The sequence below is a fragment of the Neopsephotus bourkii genome, unplaced genomic scaffold, assembly GCF_033783945.1.
Source record: "Neopsephotus bourkii isolate Nb327-2 ecotype Australia unplaced genomic scaffold, CSIRO-AGI_Nbou_v1 NB_266, whole genome shotgun sequence".
NCBI classification, from domain to species: Eukaryota; Metazoa; Chordata; class Aves; order Psittaciformes; family Psittacidae; genus Neopsephotus; species Neopsephotus bourkii.
In genome coordinates, this window is record NW_026900775.1 from 1,857,221 (window position 1) to 1,876,730 (window position 19,510).

The following is a 19,510-nucleotide window of genomic DNA, read 5'->3' on the forward strand; positions in this document are numbered from 1 at the left end:
TGCTGCTTCCAAAATTTAATTTCAAACTGGCTGATAATAAAAATAAAATGTTTTTAAAATAATCAACTTTTCCTGCTTTAAAGATGACTTTGTTCTAGAGTTCAAGACTTGAGATGTTTTAAGCAGTTTTATTCTATTTATTTGGGCATCCAGTATCTATTTTTTAAGTATTTATTAACTATGTGTCTAATTGAGGTGCAGTTTTGCCATTTCAGAGTTATCTTTGTATTTTAAAGCACTTAAACGTCATGAGAGCTGGTTTAGAAGACCGAATTGCAACAATGACCCATGATCACTTTATTTAGTAGCTACACCTCATTGTCTAGCTTAATAATGACGTGGGACTAGGGTAGCTTTAGTGCATCTTGCAAAATAGTTTGGGTTGGTTGTGTTTGAGAAAAGCTTTATTTTTCAAGATGGTCATTAGCTTCTGAAAGAAACCTGGAAGAGCTTTTTTAGTCATGTAATTTGACCAAGTGTTTTGTGCCAGATTTCAGACTGTTAAATGGTGGATCTTGGACCAACTAAAACCTTGCTCATACATTGTCCTTGTGTCACATTTTCAAAAGCACCAGCATCTGAGCTGACTTTGGATATTTGAGGCAGAGAAGTTAGAACCTCAGCCAAGCTGGGTGCTAACCTAAGATCTGACCTGCCTGTTGGAACATACAAGTAGCATGGAGCATGTATTTAAATTTGGGAGTTTATTCACAAATAGCTGCTTATATTAAGGTTCACTTTAAAGTTTTAATGCTGGGGCAATAAGAATACTTCTTTGTGGGGCTCATTGACTAAACCAACCTGAGTCTGCAATATGTGTGTTTTAAAGTAATACCACTCTCCATTGTTGCAGGAGTTCTTAATACCTAGAAAATACCTCTCCTTCCTTGCATTTTTCTTCTTCTCAACATACTTACGAACTATTATATTTATCCTTTTTTTCATCTTCTCCCAAGTTGTCATTAAGTTCTCCTGGTTTGAGAAACAAAGTGTGCTGGGAGAAGTGGTATCTTTTGTTACACAAACTAGCATTCAGTATAAAACTGACAAGTTTATAGGCCTTCAAGCTCTTTGGGTGTACCCCAAAGCTCATGCAGTCTTTCTAACTCTATCCCTTGATCTGAAAACAGGATTGCTCTTCCTGCCACCCAGCCTTTTGTGTGTGCTTACATTATCATGACTACAAGAACACAACAAACCTTTTTCAGTGATTTGCTTTTATTCACATTGTCAATTCTGTTGAGGGCTCTAGCACCATGCACAGATCTACTTCATGTGTCCAAGCCAAAAAGGATGATCTCTCACTGCCATCAAACAACCTGTCTCATGTTTGTATGCAGACACTCAGGCTGAACATTGCCCCTGTGGACAGTTGCATCGCATTCAGAGGATCCTGAGAAGGATCTAGGCTGGTTAACGCTAGCATCTAACTTGTATCTGCATTTTAGTCTTACTATAGCAGTTTGCCTCAGAGTAAGTGCCTAAGTAATTTGTCTAGTCCACGGTAAAAGGTGGGTAGTTTTGAAGACCTCTGGAGAATCATACTCCTATCCCTCTAATTTAAGTAAAATGAATGCCATTTCGTGTTCTTGAATCATCCTTTTTTTTTCCCGTATCACAGAAATTCTATTATTGTTTGTCTTTTTTAACTTACTATCTAACTTAAAGCCTTTGCTATATAAATGCATCCATTCCTTATTGAAATGCAGGTATATCTCCCCCACATCCTCTAAAATAATGAAATGGCTGATGACTGAGTAGACTTAATATCACAGTCTAGAGTTTACGGCCTGAAAGCCTCTACCTCAATGATAGCTTCGTGATCAGACTCATACTAATTTTATGTTCTTAATTCATATGTGGGTTTAGAAATGAGCCATCAAAAGGAATATTAGCACAATTATTGGTTACTGCACTAAGTGTAGCCTTAGTAGATACATTCAGAGGAGATACAGGAAACAAATTGTATTCATCCCAATTATATGACCCTGTCCTAAATGTGTTTTAAATGTTAGTTATCTTCTTTACACCCCCTGTTGTGCCAGGAAATGGTATTGTGCCTGGGCTTCACACAGAGTTTAAATGACTTTTAATTCCACACTTCCGTTATAAAGGAGGCACAAACTAGGTTTAATTTTCCTGAACTATAGGCTGGTGCCTTTGCTGTATTCTCTCAACGCCAAAGTAGAGAGGTGAGAGATGCTATTTGGGGGCTGTAAGAGTTGCTTCCCAGATTATAGATGTCTTGGGAGTGAAAAGAAGAATTGACTCTTGGCAAGGTACATCCCAAGTTCCGTGGCCGTTGAAAACAGCTTTTTTAATTAGGATTATTATCACATATTTTAATTAACCCTATTGCTTCTTTACACAGGCATGAACGCTTTACAATTACAGAATTTGGCAACTTTAGCAGCCGCAGCAGCCGCCGCCCAAACCTCAGCTACCACCACCAATGCAAATCCTCTGTCCACAACGACCGGTGCTCTGGGAGCCCTCACAAGTCCCGGTAAGAGCAGAGTGCTTGCTTTCAAATTACCAACATGAGAATAAATGGGAACAGGATAGTTAAAGCAGTGGCTCCGTGTCGTGGCTTACGTTTTGTATGCATATGAATTCTGAAGACCCTTTTAATAGGCGAATATATTTATTGCTGTTATTTTAAGCAAATAACCAGTTTTTCAAGTAGTCCAGTGTGGACATGTTCACCTTTCCAGACTCATTTCAGGGGCCATTAAAGCCTAATGGACCCATGTGTCCTGGGTTCAGTTTTAACAGTTGTTCTTCTCCTTCTTGGTAGCTGGTGCAGTGCTGTGTTTCAGCTTTAGTCTGAGAACAGTGCTGATAGCACATGCATGTTTTAGTTGTGGCTCAGTGTTTCTTACCCCAGTCAAGGACTTTTCAGTCTCATGCTCTGCAGTGAGGAGAGGCACAAGAAGCTGGAAGGAAGCAGAGACACAACACCTGACCCAAACTAGCCAAAGGGGTATTCCATACCACAGCACGTCGTACCCAGTATAGAATGGGGGGAGTGGGGGAGTGGCTGTGTGGTTCTGAGTTACCAGCCATGCTTGAACCACAACACCATCTTACAAAACTCCATGTGGAAATTATAATTGCATGGGAAACTTTAGCTGAAATTGACTTTTCAGAAAGAATTCAGAACATGAGCAAATTCTTCTCATCCTATGGAAAAATCAGCTGAGGTAGTATTACTTAATCCCTGAGAGACTGACTGATCTTTGATTCCCAGCACATCATGCATGTATTGCCTTCACTCATCATGAATTTTTGTGAAGTCTTCTCTTTTTTTCCTTCTCTTTTTCTTGCTGTACCCTCACTTGAGCTTTCTTCTGGTCCTAACTGAGAATACTGTTACAGAAGTGACATCAAAGGCACAGCCAGATTCTGTCCTCATTACACGAAGCAAAAGACAGATTTATGTGGGAAAAAAGGACAGGCTAAGAGGTGGTGGTGCCTCCATGACTACCATGTAGACTTTCAGCACAACATGTCCAAAAGCCCTTAAGAGAAATAAGGCAAATAAGAGTTCAGTAATGCCTCAGCATCTCCAGAATCCAGAGAGAGATGCTGTTTCAGAGTAGTTACCCTGGGTTTACAGAGATGTAGCTGAGTGAAGAATCTGGCCACTTATCTTTACATAAAGGCTGCAGGGTGTAATTATTTGCATCATGAAGTGTGTTTATTGCTGTTCTAAAAAACATTCATATTATTTTAGACACCACTAAAGAACATTTGTGTTTAATCTTGTTTAAGTGTGTATTTATTCCCCATGAGAAAGGAATTCATGTCAGATGGTTTGAGCTCATCAGTAAGGAAAACAGGCTTCACTGCACAATAGAACTGGGACCGAGTGTGGTGCTGGGTGTTAAAGCTGGCCAACACTTCCCATTATATTACAGTGTTATTGTTGGTTTGGGGGAGAGGTTAGATGGAAGGCAGCTTGGCTAATACTAAGTTTATGCAGAGCCTCATCTCAACCTACAAATAATATTCATTTGCAACATCTCTGAGAAGAAGATTGTGTGCAAATAGTTTTGGTTTGCTAGTATATGTTTTATTTAAACCCAAGCAGTATCTTCCCTACATCCTGAAGCTGGGGCTCAACACTTTGCAAAGGCTGATCTCAGTGTCAGTGCTCCTGCAGTACTCCTGTCCAAATGTCATTCATATAAGTAAGTGGGAATGTTGCATTTCATGCATGTTCTGTAATATCTCTGCAGTTTAGCTGTTAAATGTCCGAGTAGCCTGTCCTCCCAAAGCATCCTCCACATTTCTTAAGCCATACTGACAAGACTTTTCAGGGCAACTCACCACACTGCACTGCAGTGCAGAGGCTGGAAGTGAACTTTCTTCATCATTGCTGCTCTGCAGCAGAGTGGCATCAGAACCTCAGGCAGCAGCATGTTTCTGTCGTGCACTTTGCCTTGCCATGTTAGCACAAGATTCAGGTTCATCCTCAAGGCCCACATTTTCCTCCCTCCCTCTTCAACTCAAGTCTTTTTATCCAGTCTGGCTGACTTGCTGTTCCCTCTTTTAACTGGGTCTCAGGGCTCTTGAGTACCTCAGAGATCGTTTCATCTAATGTCCAACTCTGCAGACACACGTGGTTAGAAAGGTGCTTCAGCTGGCTGGACAGATATTCTTTAGCTGAAGTAAAGCTTAGTATTGCTCAGGGTTGCATTCTAGAGCAGATACCAACGTGTTTCCACAGACATTAATTATTTTGGCTAACATATTGAAGATGTGTTATTTTTAAGAAAAATCTGGATTTTTAGCCTTTGAAATACTGTATTCAGGACCATGATTGCTTCTGAAACTCTCACAGATAGTAGCTGTACACAAGTGTTTCTAATATTAGACAGCTTGTGTCAAAGAGGAATTCTATCTCTTAATAGGTCCATTGACCTATATATTTTGCACAGCAAACCTAAAATCAAGCCTTGTTAAAAATGTCCTTCAGTTTAACCTTTCTTATCTGGTTCCACATTCTCCACCCTATTAAATATTTTGTAAACCTGAATAATATCTTCAGTGATTCTTCTCTGCTCTATGGAAAATGAATTTACTTCGATAAAACTTTTCATAGTAGCTCAAAGTGTTTCCATTAAAACTTGAAATATGTTGTCAGAAAACATTTAAATCTGCCTTTCAGTGTGTGAATGTTTGGAGGCCTTCAGGGTATTTTTTTGGTCTAGATTTCTTTTAATAGAACACTTCAGCTTGTTGTGTTTCATAAGTGTAAATTATTTTGTCTGTTTTCAAAGCCTGCACGAAGCCCAGGAAGAAATGTTTGCGTCTCTCCAGATAATGCATTAAATTAATATTTCTCGGTTCAGAAAACTGCCCAAATTTATGAGAGTGCAAAAGGTACAGGCTTAAATTTAATCCTTTTCTTGATGCTGTTAAAGCCAAAATACTGCATGGAAGAGGGATGGGCATAAGCATGTTGTTCTAATATGCCTTAAACCGCAACAGCCACATAAATCATACCCATCTTTCTACCAATATGTAACTGTATCTCTCCTAAATCAGTCTTTAACCAAGAGCTCTTACTCTGTCCTTTGTAGACATGTGTCATAAGAGCCCCAAAAGGTGATTGCTTTCATTAAAATTAATCTTGCAGCTTCATCTGACACAGACAAGACTTAGCAACCTTCAATGCATCAAACTGTTACAGAGGGGTTGGTGGTCAGTGCAACTTTGGTACATGGACAATGCAGAAAAACAGGTCAGGAAGTGAGGAACCAGCAGGACATCTGATTCTTGAGGATGTCACGTTTTACTGCTGACTTCTAATTGCAGTATATTAAAAAAGAAGAGAAAAATATCCAGCATCTAATAGTGACTGTTCAATCTGTATGAAAGTCTTTCTTCAAGGTTCATACAATTACTTATTTCCAAACAAATTAAACTCCAATGATCTTTCTCTCATACATTCTTACTAAATAGCTTTGACCCGCAAAAGAGTCTAAGGACACTCATTCTGTCTCATTTCTCTTAGGCTTGAGACAATATTCATTCAGAAAGAACAGAGACAATGCAATCCCCCAAACTATTAATTTTTTTATAATTGTAAATTTATAATTTCAATTTTGCATACCCATGGAGTCTCTCCCTACAGCATTGTTAGAAATGATTTTTTAAAAGCCTTTGCTTAAAAAAAACCCATGAAAGATTAAGCTTTCATTTTAGTAAAAATCCCCTCAGGCAATAAATAGGTTCTTTTGTCTCTTGGCCCTAGAAAAAAAAAAATTAAAATGGTTTAAATTGCCCATGGTTAAAGTAACTGTTTCTTGCAATTATCAGATGGTAGTGAATAAAAATGAAAATGAAATCATGAAAGAATAAAACCCAGGTAAATGCATATTATGTCTTTCATGAGTTTCTCACAGGTCTTTTGAAGACTCATTTAATCATCTTTCTTGTCTTTTATTTTGATATGATAATTGTTTCCTTTATTTACTTTAATCACCTCTATTTAGTTAATTAATTCTTCACTTTCTTTTTATTTCACTCACTTAGAGTACTTTCCTTTTTTAAAGGCAGGTAGCTGTAGTATTTTATAACATAAGGATTTCAGCTGGGGTAGCTTTGACCTGATTCCAGGTCGTCTGAGCCAGTTTATCTCAACTCCCTTTTGACTGGGTCCTGGAAGTTTGAGTTTCCCATTAACTGGGAAGGGATTTTGGGGGAAGTGCCTCAGGTGTAGGTATCAACACTGTAAAATTCTCAGTTTAGGCAGGATGAATCTCACCTGAGTGTCAAGAGTTTCATCTTCTCCTCCAAAGACCGTTCTTGACACATCCTGCAAATGGATCAAGTAGCAGAGCTCACAGGGAGGCCGCTGTTTCAGAGCCTGCAAACATATATAGTTAATTCAGTGGGTGGTGGGAAGGCCTGGAGGTGGATGTGAAGTAGGAACATACAAGCTCAGGATCAGAATATCTGCCTCTAACGCTGCCATTTAATTTGCCTTAGTTGACCTGGTGCCCTAATTTTCCCAAGGATAATAATGTTTATTCTGACTGGTGGTACAAGGTTGATAAGACACCTTTCCAGATACCAGGAGCTATGAAGGTGCTCATCTTTCTGCAAACTGACATTACGCAACAGCTTGTACTTATTGGAAGAATATGGAAGTTGGGTTTCAGACACCAGCTTATTTTGTCATCTTGCCCTTATCCTCACTGCATGTATTGTTTATTGCCATACCATTATAATCACAGAATTTCATAGGTTGGTAGATGCTTCGCAAGGTCTCTACTCCATGCTCCTGCTCGCAGCAGGACCACTCAGAGCAGGTTGGTTAAAGCCATACCCAGCCAAGGTTTGGGTATCTCCAAGGATGGAGATTCCACAGCCTCTGTGAGCTCATTTCAATTTTGTTTCTTAAAATACATGCATAAATGGGGTGTTTTTTTCAGATTCCAACAGGAAAATCCTTCTGTGCAAATGAAGAGACAAAACATCTAATTATGTATCCAAATTTATCTGCATAAACATACACAGTATAACTTCTGAGCTGTGGGGGAATGGAATTGCTAAATCAGAAGCTAATTCAGTTTCAGACCTAGGAGCCTTGATTTTCCATGACATTTCATGATTATTTGATTCTCTAAACTATTATTTATTCACCCAGCTGAACCAGCTATTCATGCTTCAGTAAAAAAGCTCTTCAGGTTTATCTGCTCTGTAAACCTAAGAGGAAATCTGTCTGCAAAAAAAAACCACCCTACTGTCAGTGTAGAAAGTAAGACTTTTTTCTTTAACAACCTCTTAAAATCCAGCCCAGCTTTTGCCATATTATATGAGAATTTAGCCATTAACTCTTCTGTTGAAAAAAAAAAAAAAGCCAGTTCTCCTAAGCACAGAAGTCTAAAAATACTCATTTTCAGACAGATGCTGACATTGAAGAATAACAGCCCCCCCCCAAAAAAGAAGCCTGTGAAGTACAGAATAAACTAAAAAGAGGAGAAAACTGATTAACTCATCCCTTCCCCCTGCTAAAACAGAATTATAGTTAGCATCCACGGTTCATTATTTTCTCTGCCCCCTAATACAGTATGAAGATTGTCTTTGTTAGTTGAGGGTATTCATGTTGTGAACAGAATTGTCGAAACATTAGAGATTTTATAGAATATACAAGGTGCTTCAGCTGAGCAGCAGTGAAGAATGTTCAAATAATCATTCTTAGAAGATTCTCTCTTTGTTCAGTTCAGTACAATACGTTTTTCTCCAATCAGCAGTACAAGTCTGCCACCGTGACATTTTGTTAGAGGCCAGTACACCTACTGAGATAGCTGTGATTTCCTTCCAGGATGATCCAAAAATAACCCTACCAGTAGGTGTGTAGGAAGCTCTGACAGTTTACTAAAGAATGAATTGAGGTAGATGTCTCATGTTGGAAAAGAACAGTTTAAAATGCAGAATGGCACTCTTCATACTGTATTACAAATTGATTATTTTTGTACCATTTCATGTGGAATTAACGCAGGTTCCATTATCATAAAATAATTTTAAATAAGCTTTATTGCTTTTGCAGTACATAGAAAACTTCCCCAGTATAATGTTCATTATTTTTAGGATAAAGTTCAGTTGATAAATGTAACACATATCTTAAATAAAGATTTATAAATACTGTATTAATACATTACACATACCTTGTATGGATGCTTAAACAACCCAAGTGTATGATTTTTAATTTTATACTACAAATTATATATATATATATATATATAGCACCATTATCTCCGTATTCAGAGCACAGAGTAGTCCAGTGTTTTAACCCTGATCTCAGCACCAGTTTCCTAAAATGCATGTTTGCTGAAGCCGTGGAAGAAAATCTTGCCTTAGCATGTCCACCATCCGGTGCCTGTCACTTGACTGCAGAATTCAAATGGAGTTGTGATGGGACAGGTATATTTCTGAACTACTGTGTGTCAGCTGGGCTTACCCACACAGTGTTAAGTTTCTGAGTCTGTGGTTAGGCTCCTGAATAGGTGAGTTGATTTTGGCTGCTCTTAGTACCCAGAGATTATGCTACTTCTTGGAGAAATACTTTGGTATTAAGCCCATCTGATAATTAGGTCACCCTTAAGCAGGCATCCAAACACAAGTTAGAGCCAAAAACAGGAAACTGGGCATGCAGTTTTGACCTATATTTGTATTTTTAATAATTCTTCAGAATGTCTTTACATTACTAAAGAAGAAAAGAGTAGGAATTGTGGCTAAATATCTCCAAAATCCCAGTGCAGTAAGAGGAGAGGTGAAGGGTGATGAATTCCCACAGAGCCTCCCTGGAACACTGCTGTCTGCCTGGTCTCCTCATTGTGATAACCTGAAGGATGCCAGTGGCAGCAGACAGGCCATCAATTAACTGGAATGACCTGTTTGCATATTTGTCTCTTAAAATACAACAGGTCTCTGTGTATTCTCCTAGCAAATTGATTTCTGTACAGGTGTATCAATTCAGCCTAAAGGATCTTTGGGCAGCTCAGTTGCTAAATAGTCAGGCTTAGGGTGGGCAGAACCTCTCAGTGAAGAAACGTGTATTTCTCAGTGAAGGACTCTGTTAGTTCTTCGGGTTTGTTTTGGTTGTTCTTTTTGTTTTGGGTTTGGGTTTGTTTTGGTGTTGTTTTTTTTTTAGGAAACAACATACAGTACTAAACCATGGATTAGTAGGATCTAATTTAACAGGAGACGTTTGGTTTTTAAACATTAGTACATTATGGTCTTCCTCAAGTATTAAATCCGTTGGCTTAGTACATTTAAGGATTTACTTTGCTTGAAGTAAACAAATAATGCTTTATAATACATTATGTTTTGTAAGTGTCTCTCTGCCCCACTCTTAATCTCTATTTCAAACCACAAGAATCCCAGTTTATAAAGAAGGCTATTTTCCTTTCTGTTGGAAGTACTATTTCAAGTTAATTCAGGGTTGTTTTCTACAAAGGAAGCATGATTCTATCAGCTTGGCTACACAGGTAGATATGTGAGTGTATATGCTATATATCTTATATGAAGTTCCAAGCCCAGAAAATGTGCTGGAGTTCATATTATTGAAGAAATGCTGTAAATCTTAGCAAAACTCATGCATTCGAATGAGCTTTCAACTATTTAAGGTTTATTACTGCCAGCACTGCTCCTTCAACCCTACTGAATTGTGAGTGTATCCGTGGATACTCATGGCTGGTTTTCTTAAGGGAGGATAAATTGTGGAACATAATGGCAATTAGAGTTTATGAATGTCTTCAACCTAATTGTTTCAGTCATTGCTTCTGAGAAGAGCTTGTTGTTTGAATATGGGGCAGCTGATTTATTTTATGCATTGGCCAAGCAAAAATATCTCCAACAACTGCATGGGTTTAAAACCAAATAAAGTAAACCCTTGACTGCCTTGGCTGTTCGTGGAACAAGAGTGTGCAATATGAATGAAAAGAACCAGTGCCACATTGAACTACGTATGACTTTAGAAATGTTCTGCAAAGGATCTGACTAATTTTACGTGAGACAAGATAATCCTTGAGTTCTGTGGCTTACAGAGCTGAATGACTCTTATCTTCTGGTGTGCTATTGCAATGAGGTTGTGCTTCCACATCCCTCTAAAAATCCCTTCTTCCATGGAAATTATTATTCATGCAGTTTCTGGACTCATAATTCCTTTACCTATAGGCTCAAATTTTCAATATATAGTTTATCACATCTCTATTCTAAAATACCATGGGCAGAATTCCTAAGTGTCTGAGTTAAACAGAACTTTTAGGCACATCTCGCCACAATGGAAAGACAAACACCTCCCAAGGACTGTTTACCTGATCTTAAGATAGATGAAGATGAATCAGGCCATGCTCTCCCATGTACTAGAATTTGAATTGCCATATTGCATGTAATTAGAATTCATGCAACAAAAACGTTGCTTACCTTGAACTATGGTCTTGGACTTCAACGACACTCCTTTTTTTATGGAGAGATGCTTATGTTTGTAATTGCTTAGTGATGAAAGTACGTCAAAGATGTTGCAAGCACATAGAGGGTAGTGTGAAGGAGCCTTTACCCAAGCAGAAGATCCTGGCCTTATTGATTCTAGATCAGAAATTCTTTGGGATATGATTTAGAAGTGATTGTATGCTGAAGTGGCTCCACATGGAGGTCATTTCAGCATTGGAGTATGAGTCCCTAAACAACAGCTCTCTCCAGATTGTGTGAGGTAGCAGTAATAAACATGAAAGCGCAGCTGGAAGTTCCCTGTAGATATGCTAATGCTCTGGTTTTGGTGTGAACTCAGTGGTGCTTTGATGAACAGAGGCCACAGCCTTTGGCCCACTGAGTAAAAGAGTCATAAATGCTCAGTAATTATTCTTTGTTTACTTCATATTGTGGGGTTTCAATTTGGTTTGATTTCAGCTTGAGTTACAGCTGGAAATGTCTAATGGACAGCTATGAAGTTTAACCCAAGCCAGTCCACTGTGCCTTATTATTTTCTTCCCTAGCATCTTTTTTAAGTACTTCCTACCCAAAACCAAAAGTGATTTATCATTGTGGTCTGCTGGACAGAATGCATGATATGTTGCAGGCACAGTGCTGAAATAGGATATATGATTTTTAGTTTACACTAGAGGTGGATGGTCTTTGCTGAGCAATACATTTCAACAAATCAAAAACATCGCTGTGGAGCTGGCCCAGAATGTTAACTTGCTTTTTTCCCTCTCTTTCTATCTTCATAAGCTCACAGGAAAAGGTGCCGTTACACACAATAGCATAGATTCACAAAGATATGCCCAATCAATAAACTGTTGTTTCCTAAAATACCTTCTGTTAGATAGATAAGTTTAGAAGATAACCAGCTGATTGATAAGTTTGTCTCTGATAGCTGTAAAACCTTTGTGTGCTCTGCTTTCTCTCCGTCTTTGCACTGCTGTGGAACGTGGTTGGTGTAGAGACCGTAATTTCAAGACCATTAGAAATGTCAAGTTAGGCTATAATATAAATAAGTGATTAAGATAAGTGACTCTGATTTTCACTTGTCCCAAGATCATGGAATTTCCTTAGCTCTCAAAAGATGCATCCACTACCTAAAAGTATGGATGTATGATTCTAAAGTTAGTCTCCAGTTCTTGAAGACTTTGACTTCTTCTGAATTTGTTTCTCCTTTCCTGTACCCTGAGAAGACACAGACTGTCTTTCACAGGAATTGTTCACCTGTGAGTAGTGAAGAAATAGAGGGACACTGACACATTTGAGAAAGGCTGGGATATTAGTATATGTCTTTCTATATTGTCATTCTTGTTTCCCCCGACTCTTTCTTGCTCTTTCACTTTTCTGGCACTCTTTCCCTGGAGTGTGTCTGTCACTTCTATTTTATTCTATCGAAGCACAAGTTGAGCACTTAAAACTTACTAGAGTCTTCCTTTTTGACATGTCAGACAGCACGTCCAAGATACCAGAAAATGAGCAAATTTCACTTCTTTCTCCACACCAATGGCAGTATGTTTGGCAGAGGAGCCTATGGAGAATTAACGACCCCAGAGCAGGAAAATCTACCTGTCCTTTCCCAAAAATTGCCCTGAGAAAACCAATGCATGCTCGTGCTATGTTAGTGACTGGGACACCAGCAGTTTGTGCAAGGGTGAATGCACAGATTGGCTGGAGATCACCGTAAAGGGCAGACAATTTAATGCCAGTCACACATGCTGGTTAGATTAGAATACTGATGAGCCTTTTTGAAAGGCCAACTGCATCTTCCTTCAGCAAAAATATTAAAATGCCCCTCTTTCCCCCACCTCCCCCCCAGATTCTCCTCCAGAATAAATTAAAACTTGGAGGTGTGGTTATTATCACAGAATAATTAGACCCCATGGGATTAGAGACACTCAACGTTTGTTAATGCCCCTGGGTTGTGATTATCTAATAATGATGATGCCTCTGTCATCGCTTAATTATTCTTCCCCTTTAAAATGTTCCTTCTGCAGTCAGAGCCCGTAGAGTGTGCTCACTTCAGACGGAAATGCAACTGCAAATTCCTGGGAGCGCTGTCACCTGCCTGGTGTGATTGACTTACCCATTTCTTCCCCATGTCCATGTTTATAATCCTCATTTCATAAACTACATCATTACTTGAATCATTCCTTATTTCCATAAGAGGCATTTCATTCACATGTTTAGGAGGAAGGTTTGGGGCCTCTATCTCTTTAAAACAATCATCATTAGTGCTATGTAACTATGTAAGTGCACCTTTATCAATTGACTTTAAACTGATCTGTCCAGAATTTTGTATTATGCCAGACTGGTGGTCTAGATACCCCACTACATAAGGGCCTCCTACAGTTGGGTGCCATTCTTCTCTGTTTAAGATGTCAAGAAGATGTAAGTCAGACTCAAGTTGGAAGCTTTGCATAGACTTTGTCCAACACAACTAAACTTTATCTAATATGATCCATTATATATTCCAATACTTCAAGATATATTCCAATATCCTTAGTCTTTCACTCAGGCCAGCAACTGTTTGTCTTGTTTGGATACAGTTTGCAAGACATTGTTCCAGAGTCACTGGGTTTCTAACTAAAGATTAGAAAGAAGACAGACAACACAGCCTTAATGTGATTATCATTAAATCCAGTGTTGTCGCTTAGCCTCCCGTACTAAGAAAGGGACAAACACATACTCTGTTTACCCAAGAGATTTTTGGTAGTAAACAAAGACTTCCTATTCAGCTTGCTAGAATTAGAGATTTCTAGTTTGATTTTAATATTTCTTTTCCTTTTCTCCCCAGCTCTTTATATTTTTTTTCCGTGTCATTGACTAAGGAGATGTTAGGAATATTAAAATACCTTTTTTTTTTCTTTTCCTACTTAATTTACTCTCCTTGCATAATTTCCTTATATCCTTTCTTTCTGTTCTTCTACTTTGTTTTTATTTTCTCTTGAACGTTGCTAAATCTAGAAGATTGAGGCACTGATCATCTTGCTGGCCTTCCACTCAAGTGCATCCAGCTGATCAATGTTTTCCACGCAATGAGGAGCCCAAATCTGGATGTAATATTTCGATGTGACCTAACAAATAAAGATAAAACATCACCTGGGTCTCCTGGCTCTTCTCCTGTTCCAATAGCTCAGGATGCTGTTGGCTTTCTTTGCTGCTGGGGCATGTTGCTGGCTCATGGTCACCTCCCACCAGAATCTTTCCATGTCCTTTTCCCAGCCCATCCATCCCCACCCCGTGTTATTGAAAGGGATTATTCCTTCCCAAGTACAGGACTTCACATCTTTCCTTGCTATATTTCATGAGGTTCCTGTTGGCCAAGTCTGTCCATCTGCATCCCTCTGAATGACAGTCATTTAATCAGGAGCAGTTTCAGTCAGATCTATTTCACCTAGCCCTTGGAGTCAGTGAGCTCAGGACGGCAGCAGAAAACCAGAAATACACCCAAATTCAGTGCAAGAGAGGATTCTGGACTCAGACAACCAACAATACAGGTTTGACAGGAGTCTCTCCCAAAAGAGAGCATGTTTTCTTTGCAACTTCTCATGCTTGAAGTCATAGTGACACTCAACCTTAAATTTGCAGGTAACATTGATCCCTGGTGCACTACTGTATCGCCTTAACCAGAGTTATTTAAACTCTCCATTAGGTAAAACAACAAGAACAAAGTTGTGGTTCACAGCTGAGCGGAGATAAGCAGGTATTTGATACCAAAGTAAACGTTGAGCTTCCTGTTGTGCTGTGCATTAGGTAGTGACAGGCGATTGCAGAGCGTAACCAAGAGCTGCCTAAACGAAACCTGTCAGCAGGGCTGACACAGTTACTGTTGTGAATCTCTGTATGGAAAGCCCCAGTCTAGTTAAGCCAGTCTTGGAGCTGACCCGAAGCTCTGCAGCGCCAGAAAGCTGGTTCTGCTCCAGAAAGATGAGCTGCTTTCACATGGATGAGGTGAGAGAAGGTTTACAGCAACCCGCTATGCAGGCAAAGAGCTAAAGCTGCCCTTGACTTTATTTGCCCATTCTTTCCTTTAGTCCTGCCCTAAAGCCAAATTAGTGTTTACAAAAGGAAACTTCACTTACTATCTCTGAAATTCATCTTTGATACTCTTAATACCTTAGTCCCAGGCCTGCAGTGTGACTGTGTGTCATTTCCAGACAGTATGACAGTGTTGGAAGAGGAGGAAGGAAACAGGATGAGGTGAAGAGGAATGGGGAGAGTGCACAGAAGAGCCTACTGCATATCAGCACCCATAGAACAGTGCCAAGTTAGCATATATACTATGGAGATTCCACAGAGACTCTTTTTTTTTTTTGTGGTATATGACTTTGCTAAGTCATTGGAGTTCTTTTATTACGTAGGCATTTAGTAATGAAATTAAGGAAAGAATGGGCTCAGCTACACACTATAATTCACCCCTCTGCTAAATCACAGCAATGCCTATGTGATTCAAGCAGGTTCTGGTCTTCAGAGCAAGTGAGATGGAGTGTTTGTCCAGTACTTCATTTCACCACCAAGTTCTCAGGCAGCCTCCCTGGGCCCTCTAGTTGACCACTTCTGTTGGGGAAGAGGGTTTATTTTATACGTTGGCCCTGGGACATGAGAGGATTGGGATTTGCCCAAGGCTGTCGTACAGACAAACATAGGCCTATGGGGTTTTTTTGCTTCAGAACACCAAGAAATCCTGTCAAGAGCACTGCTTGGTTTTAGGTGTAGGAGGTAAATAGGCATGACAAGAATGTGCCTGTATCTCCAAGATGTGGCTTTCTAAGAGACAAGCCTGTGACTGGGAAGAAGCAAAATTAACCCTGCCTTGCCACAAAAAAAACATAAAGCTTTATCCAGGGCAGCACAAGTTTGAGGCAGAACTGGGAAAGGCATCAAAAGGAGCGTGACCAGCAGGTCAAAGGAGGTGATCCTGCCCCTTTATTCTGCTCTCGTGAGACATCACTTGGAGTATTGTGTGCAGTTCTGGTGTCCTCAACATAAAAAGGACATGGAACTGTTGGAACAAGTCCAGAGGAGGCCACAAGAATGATCAGGGGACTGGAGCACCTCCCATATGAAGATCGGCTGAGAAGGTTGGGGCTGTTCAGCCTGGAGAAGAGAAGGCTGCATGGAGACCTCAGAGCAGCCTTCCAGTGTCTGAAGGGGGCCTATAGGGATGCTGGGGATGGAGTCTTCGTTAGGAACTGTAGTGACAGGACAAGGGGTAATGGGTTAAAACTTAAACAGGGGAAGTTTAGATTGGATATAAGGAGGAAATTCTTTCCTGTTAGGGTGGTGAGGCACCGGAATAGGTTGTCCAGGGAGGTTGTGAATGCTTCATCCCTGGCAGTGTTCAAGGCAAGGTTGGACGAGGCCTTGGGTAATATGGTTTAGAGCAAGGTGTCCCTGCCCATGGCAGGGGGGTGTGAACTTGATGATCTTAAGGTCCTTTCCAACCCTAACTATTCTATGATTCTATGATTCTATGATCAATAGCATCTAGTAGTTCAGCTCATCCTGTTGCTTTTAACAAGGCCATCCTATTTTGTATGACCAATACTGTCACACTGCCCAAGTCCCTGCTGTTTGGCTCCTTTCTCTGAAAGGGTGTGCTGAACAGAACAGTGCACATCCTCTGCAGATTAGAACAGAATTGCCCAAAATCAGGCAATTCTCTGAGCCTGAGATTTGATTGAGGTGATTACATTCAGACTCCTGAGTTTTCCCATTTTGGCATTGATTCTGCACACAGGATGGAAGCAGATCCCTCGCTTTCAGATTACCAGCTTGTTAATACAACGTGTGGCCAACAAGAAGAGCAGGATCCATCCCACAACACATTGCCTGTCTGAACAATCTGTGTCTACTTTGAGTTCACCATCTCAACCAGTAGGAAGGGTCACTTTCAGAGGGCAATTCAGCCAATCCTTAGATAGAAATCTAAAGGTAGGGTGTCCGAGTTGGAGGTCTCAACTTCAGAGACTGCCCAAAATAATAGTTTTGACTAGACTATCTTAAACTAACAATGAGGCTGCCAAGGTGGGGAAATTAATCCCATCCACAGTGTGCACAGCAAAGCCAAAGAAATGCTTACGTGTCATTGCCTTGCCTAGATGCTGTTATCCTGAATCTAGTTTTCCAGCTGATGTAAATCCAGACGTTGTAAATCATCATGACTCTGTGGACATAAGCTAGCCAAAAGAATGGCCAAAATTTTCTATGCTAATACCGCTTGTTTTTCTAGGTTGGCAGAGTTTTTAGGAATTGTGTTGAAATGTTACTTAAATTACAAGGGGAATGTCTCATTGCTAGCTTAGATTTCCATTAAAATATCTCTGACCTAAAAGCTGTTATAACCTTTTACAGGTAGAAATAAATGTGTTGAGGAGAATAGTTGAAAATGCCAGCTTCTTTCAGCCTTAAGTATCTCTATGAATGCAACATTACTGGTTAAACACAAATATCTATACTGTAGACCAACCACTCCAAATGAAAATGTGTTCTCTGTATCACAGAGAGCTCTGTTAAGGAATATGTTAACCAAAGGCCAAGTCTCTTTATTCATAATGAAGCTGATAGCAAAATTTTCATCAATTAAATGGAGGAAGCAGAGTAAGATCAAATGGCTGGGGTTGTGAATGAATTAGAGGGGTGTTGGGGAAGGGCTGCAGCGATGCCTTTCTCCATTTCACAGCCTCTTAATTGTATTATTAGTATTATTTGAAGTTTTCTGGATGTTTATTAAAGTGGGATTGAGCTTGGAAGAAAGATGAAGTCGTGAGACTGACACAGAAATGTGGGAAGAGAGTAGTCAATGAAGAAGAAACCACAAGGTCTCTAATAGTGAAATAAATATTTTGAACCTTCTCACCTTTCATGGATGGAGATGCTAAAGTGTTTTGTAAAGTCTGTGTGTGGCCTGGATTGAGAAGGCAACAGGTGGCCAGCATGCGGTGTACCTGCAGGAAAGAGCTGATTTTTCTACAGGTTACTGGACAACTCTTTATTCTCACACGTTAAACTGACCTCTTTATCCAGTGCTTGATACTGTTTCCTGTATTAATAGATTCTTAAGGTCAGTGGGGAATTCAATGAACATCTTGTCTGAATTCTTGCAACAACAGCCAAAAGATTCAACCCCGTAACTCCTGCCAGGAGTCCCTGATTGAGCAACAGCCTCTTTAAGAAGGTTGTTGGCTTATTCCATGACTGATGTTAGAGAGGAAAAAGTTCCTTTGAGTAGGAAGAATCTTATCTATCATGTTCTGATGTTTATCCAGGGCTTAATGTTGTAAGGGAACGATCGGTATAGCGTAAAAAGCATCTTCATTCTTCACCAACTATTGTATATTCAGTCAGCATTCAAAAGGCTGGAGCTCCAGTCTGCTGAATCTCTCCCCCTAGCTTCAGTATTAGCTAACTCTCTTTGTACTGCCCAGAAACGTATTGGGTCCCTGACATGTAGGTTTTAAGAAGGCAAGGATAAAATTCCAAGTATAAAGGGAAAAATAATACACCAAATGTTGTGGATACAGGGTGTGCCATACAGAGTGGCAGCAGAAGCCCAAGTCCTTTGCACTGTTTATGTGTGTTTTGATTTTCCTCACTGTTGTACCAAATACTGGTGCACCAGTAGCATAAAGAGGGCAATTCCTAGTGACATTACAGCTCCATACATCAAGCTAAGTACCTGGAGAGAGATGCTTACTGTTTGTTAAGCAATACTATGAAGTGCTATGATTCAGAGCAGCAATGTTCTGGTGTAGAGGATGGAGGGACCTGTGACATGTTTTCTTTTAATTTATTTGGTAGAAGGGAACCTGGTAAAAAGCAATTTATAAATTCTGTAGGTATCCAATCTGTTTTTGTCATCAACACATTAATATAGAATAACACTATTCTGACAGTGAATTATACTTCCCTTACCATTACTCTGAGCAGTTGTGGTGCCCAAGAGCTTTGCTGACATGAGAGAGTTATACAGGTTCCCCAACAGTAGTGCAGTCCTCGACTGTTACCACAGGCATGTGACTTTTTTTGTTTTCCCCCTTTGGTTCAATATATGTTACAATTTTTTAGCTGAAAGGAACTAGAAACAGGTAAAGGACATGAGAAGCATAGTCCTTGTCTTTAGATGGCTTTTAGCGTGGTCTGGGGTCACATGAGGTAAAAACTTTTGGCAGGGCTAAGACTCCACAGGTATCTTGTAGGACCTGTTAACTTCTGTTCCGTGTCCCTTTAAGTATTTTGGGGACAAGGAATACCATTGCTTCAACTGTTAATTTGAGAAATTTTCACCTCTGTTAATATCTTCGACCTTTTATGGCCCCTTTATGATAGTATTTTAGCTCATCACTGTCTTCATCTTTATTTCATACATGCAGGTCTCAGTCAAAGAGAAGGACATAACTAGTGTGGAGTCTCTCAGGAAAGAGAAAGGTGCTGAATCTGTCCTTTACAAGTGCCCTAACAACAGGAGCTCCATTTCTGTTCACCCCATGTTCAATAAGATAATGGAAACCACACA

The 19,510-nt window shown here is 39.7% G+C and overlaps 1 protein-coding gene across 14 annotated transcripts in view; it reads left to right on the forward strand.

Annotated features, from left to right (window-relative positions):
• CELF2 (CUGBP Elav-like family member 2) overlaps window positions 1-19,510 on the forward strand; it is a 456,675-nt gene that overhangs the window by 418,766 nt on the left and 18,399 nt on the right. For all 14 annotated transcript variants that reach the window (XM_061346212.1, XM_061346209.1, XM_061346206.1 and 11 more), the window contains one exon: window positions 2,372-2,506. In XM_061346212.1, coding sequence (XP_061202196.1) covers window positions 2,372-2,506 — 135 coding nt within the window. The remainder of the gene's footprint in view (window positions 1-2,371; window positions 2,507-19,510) is intronic.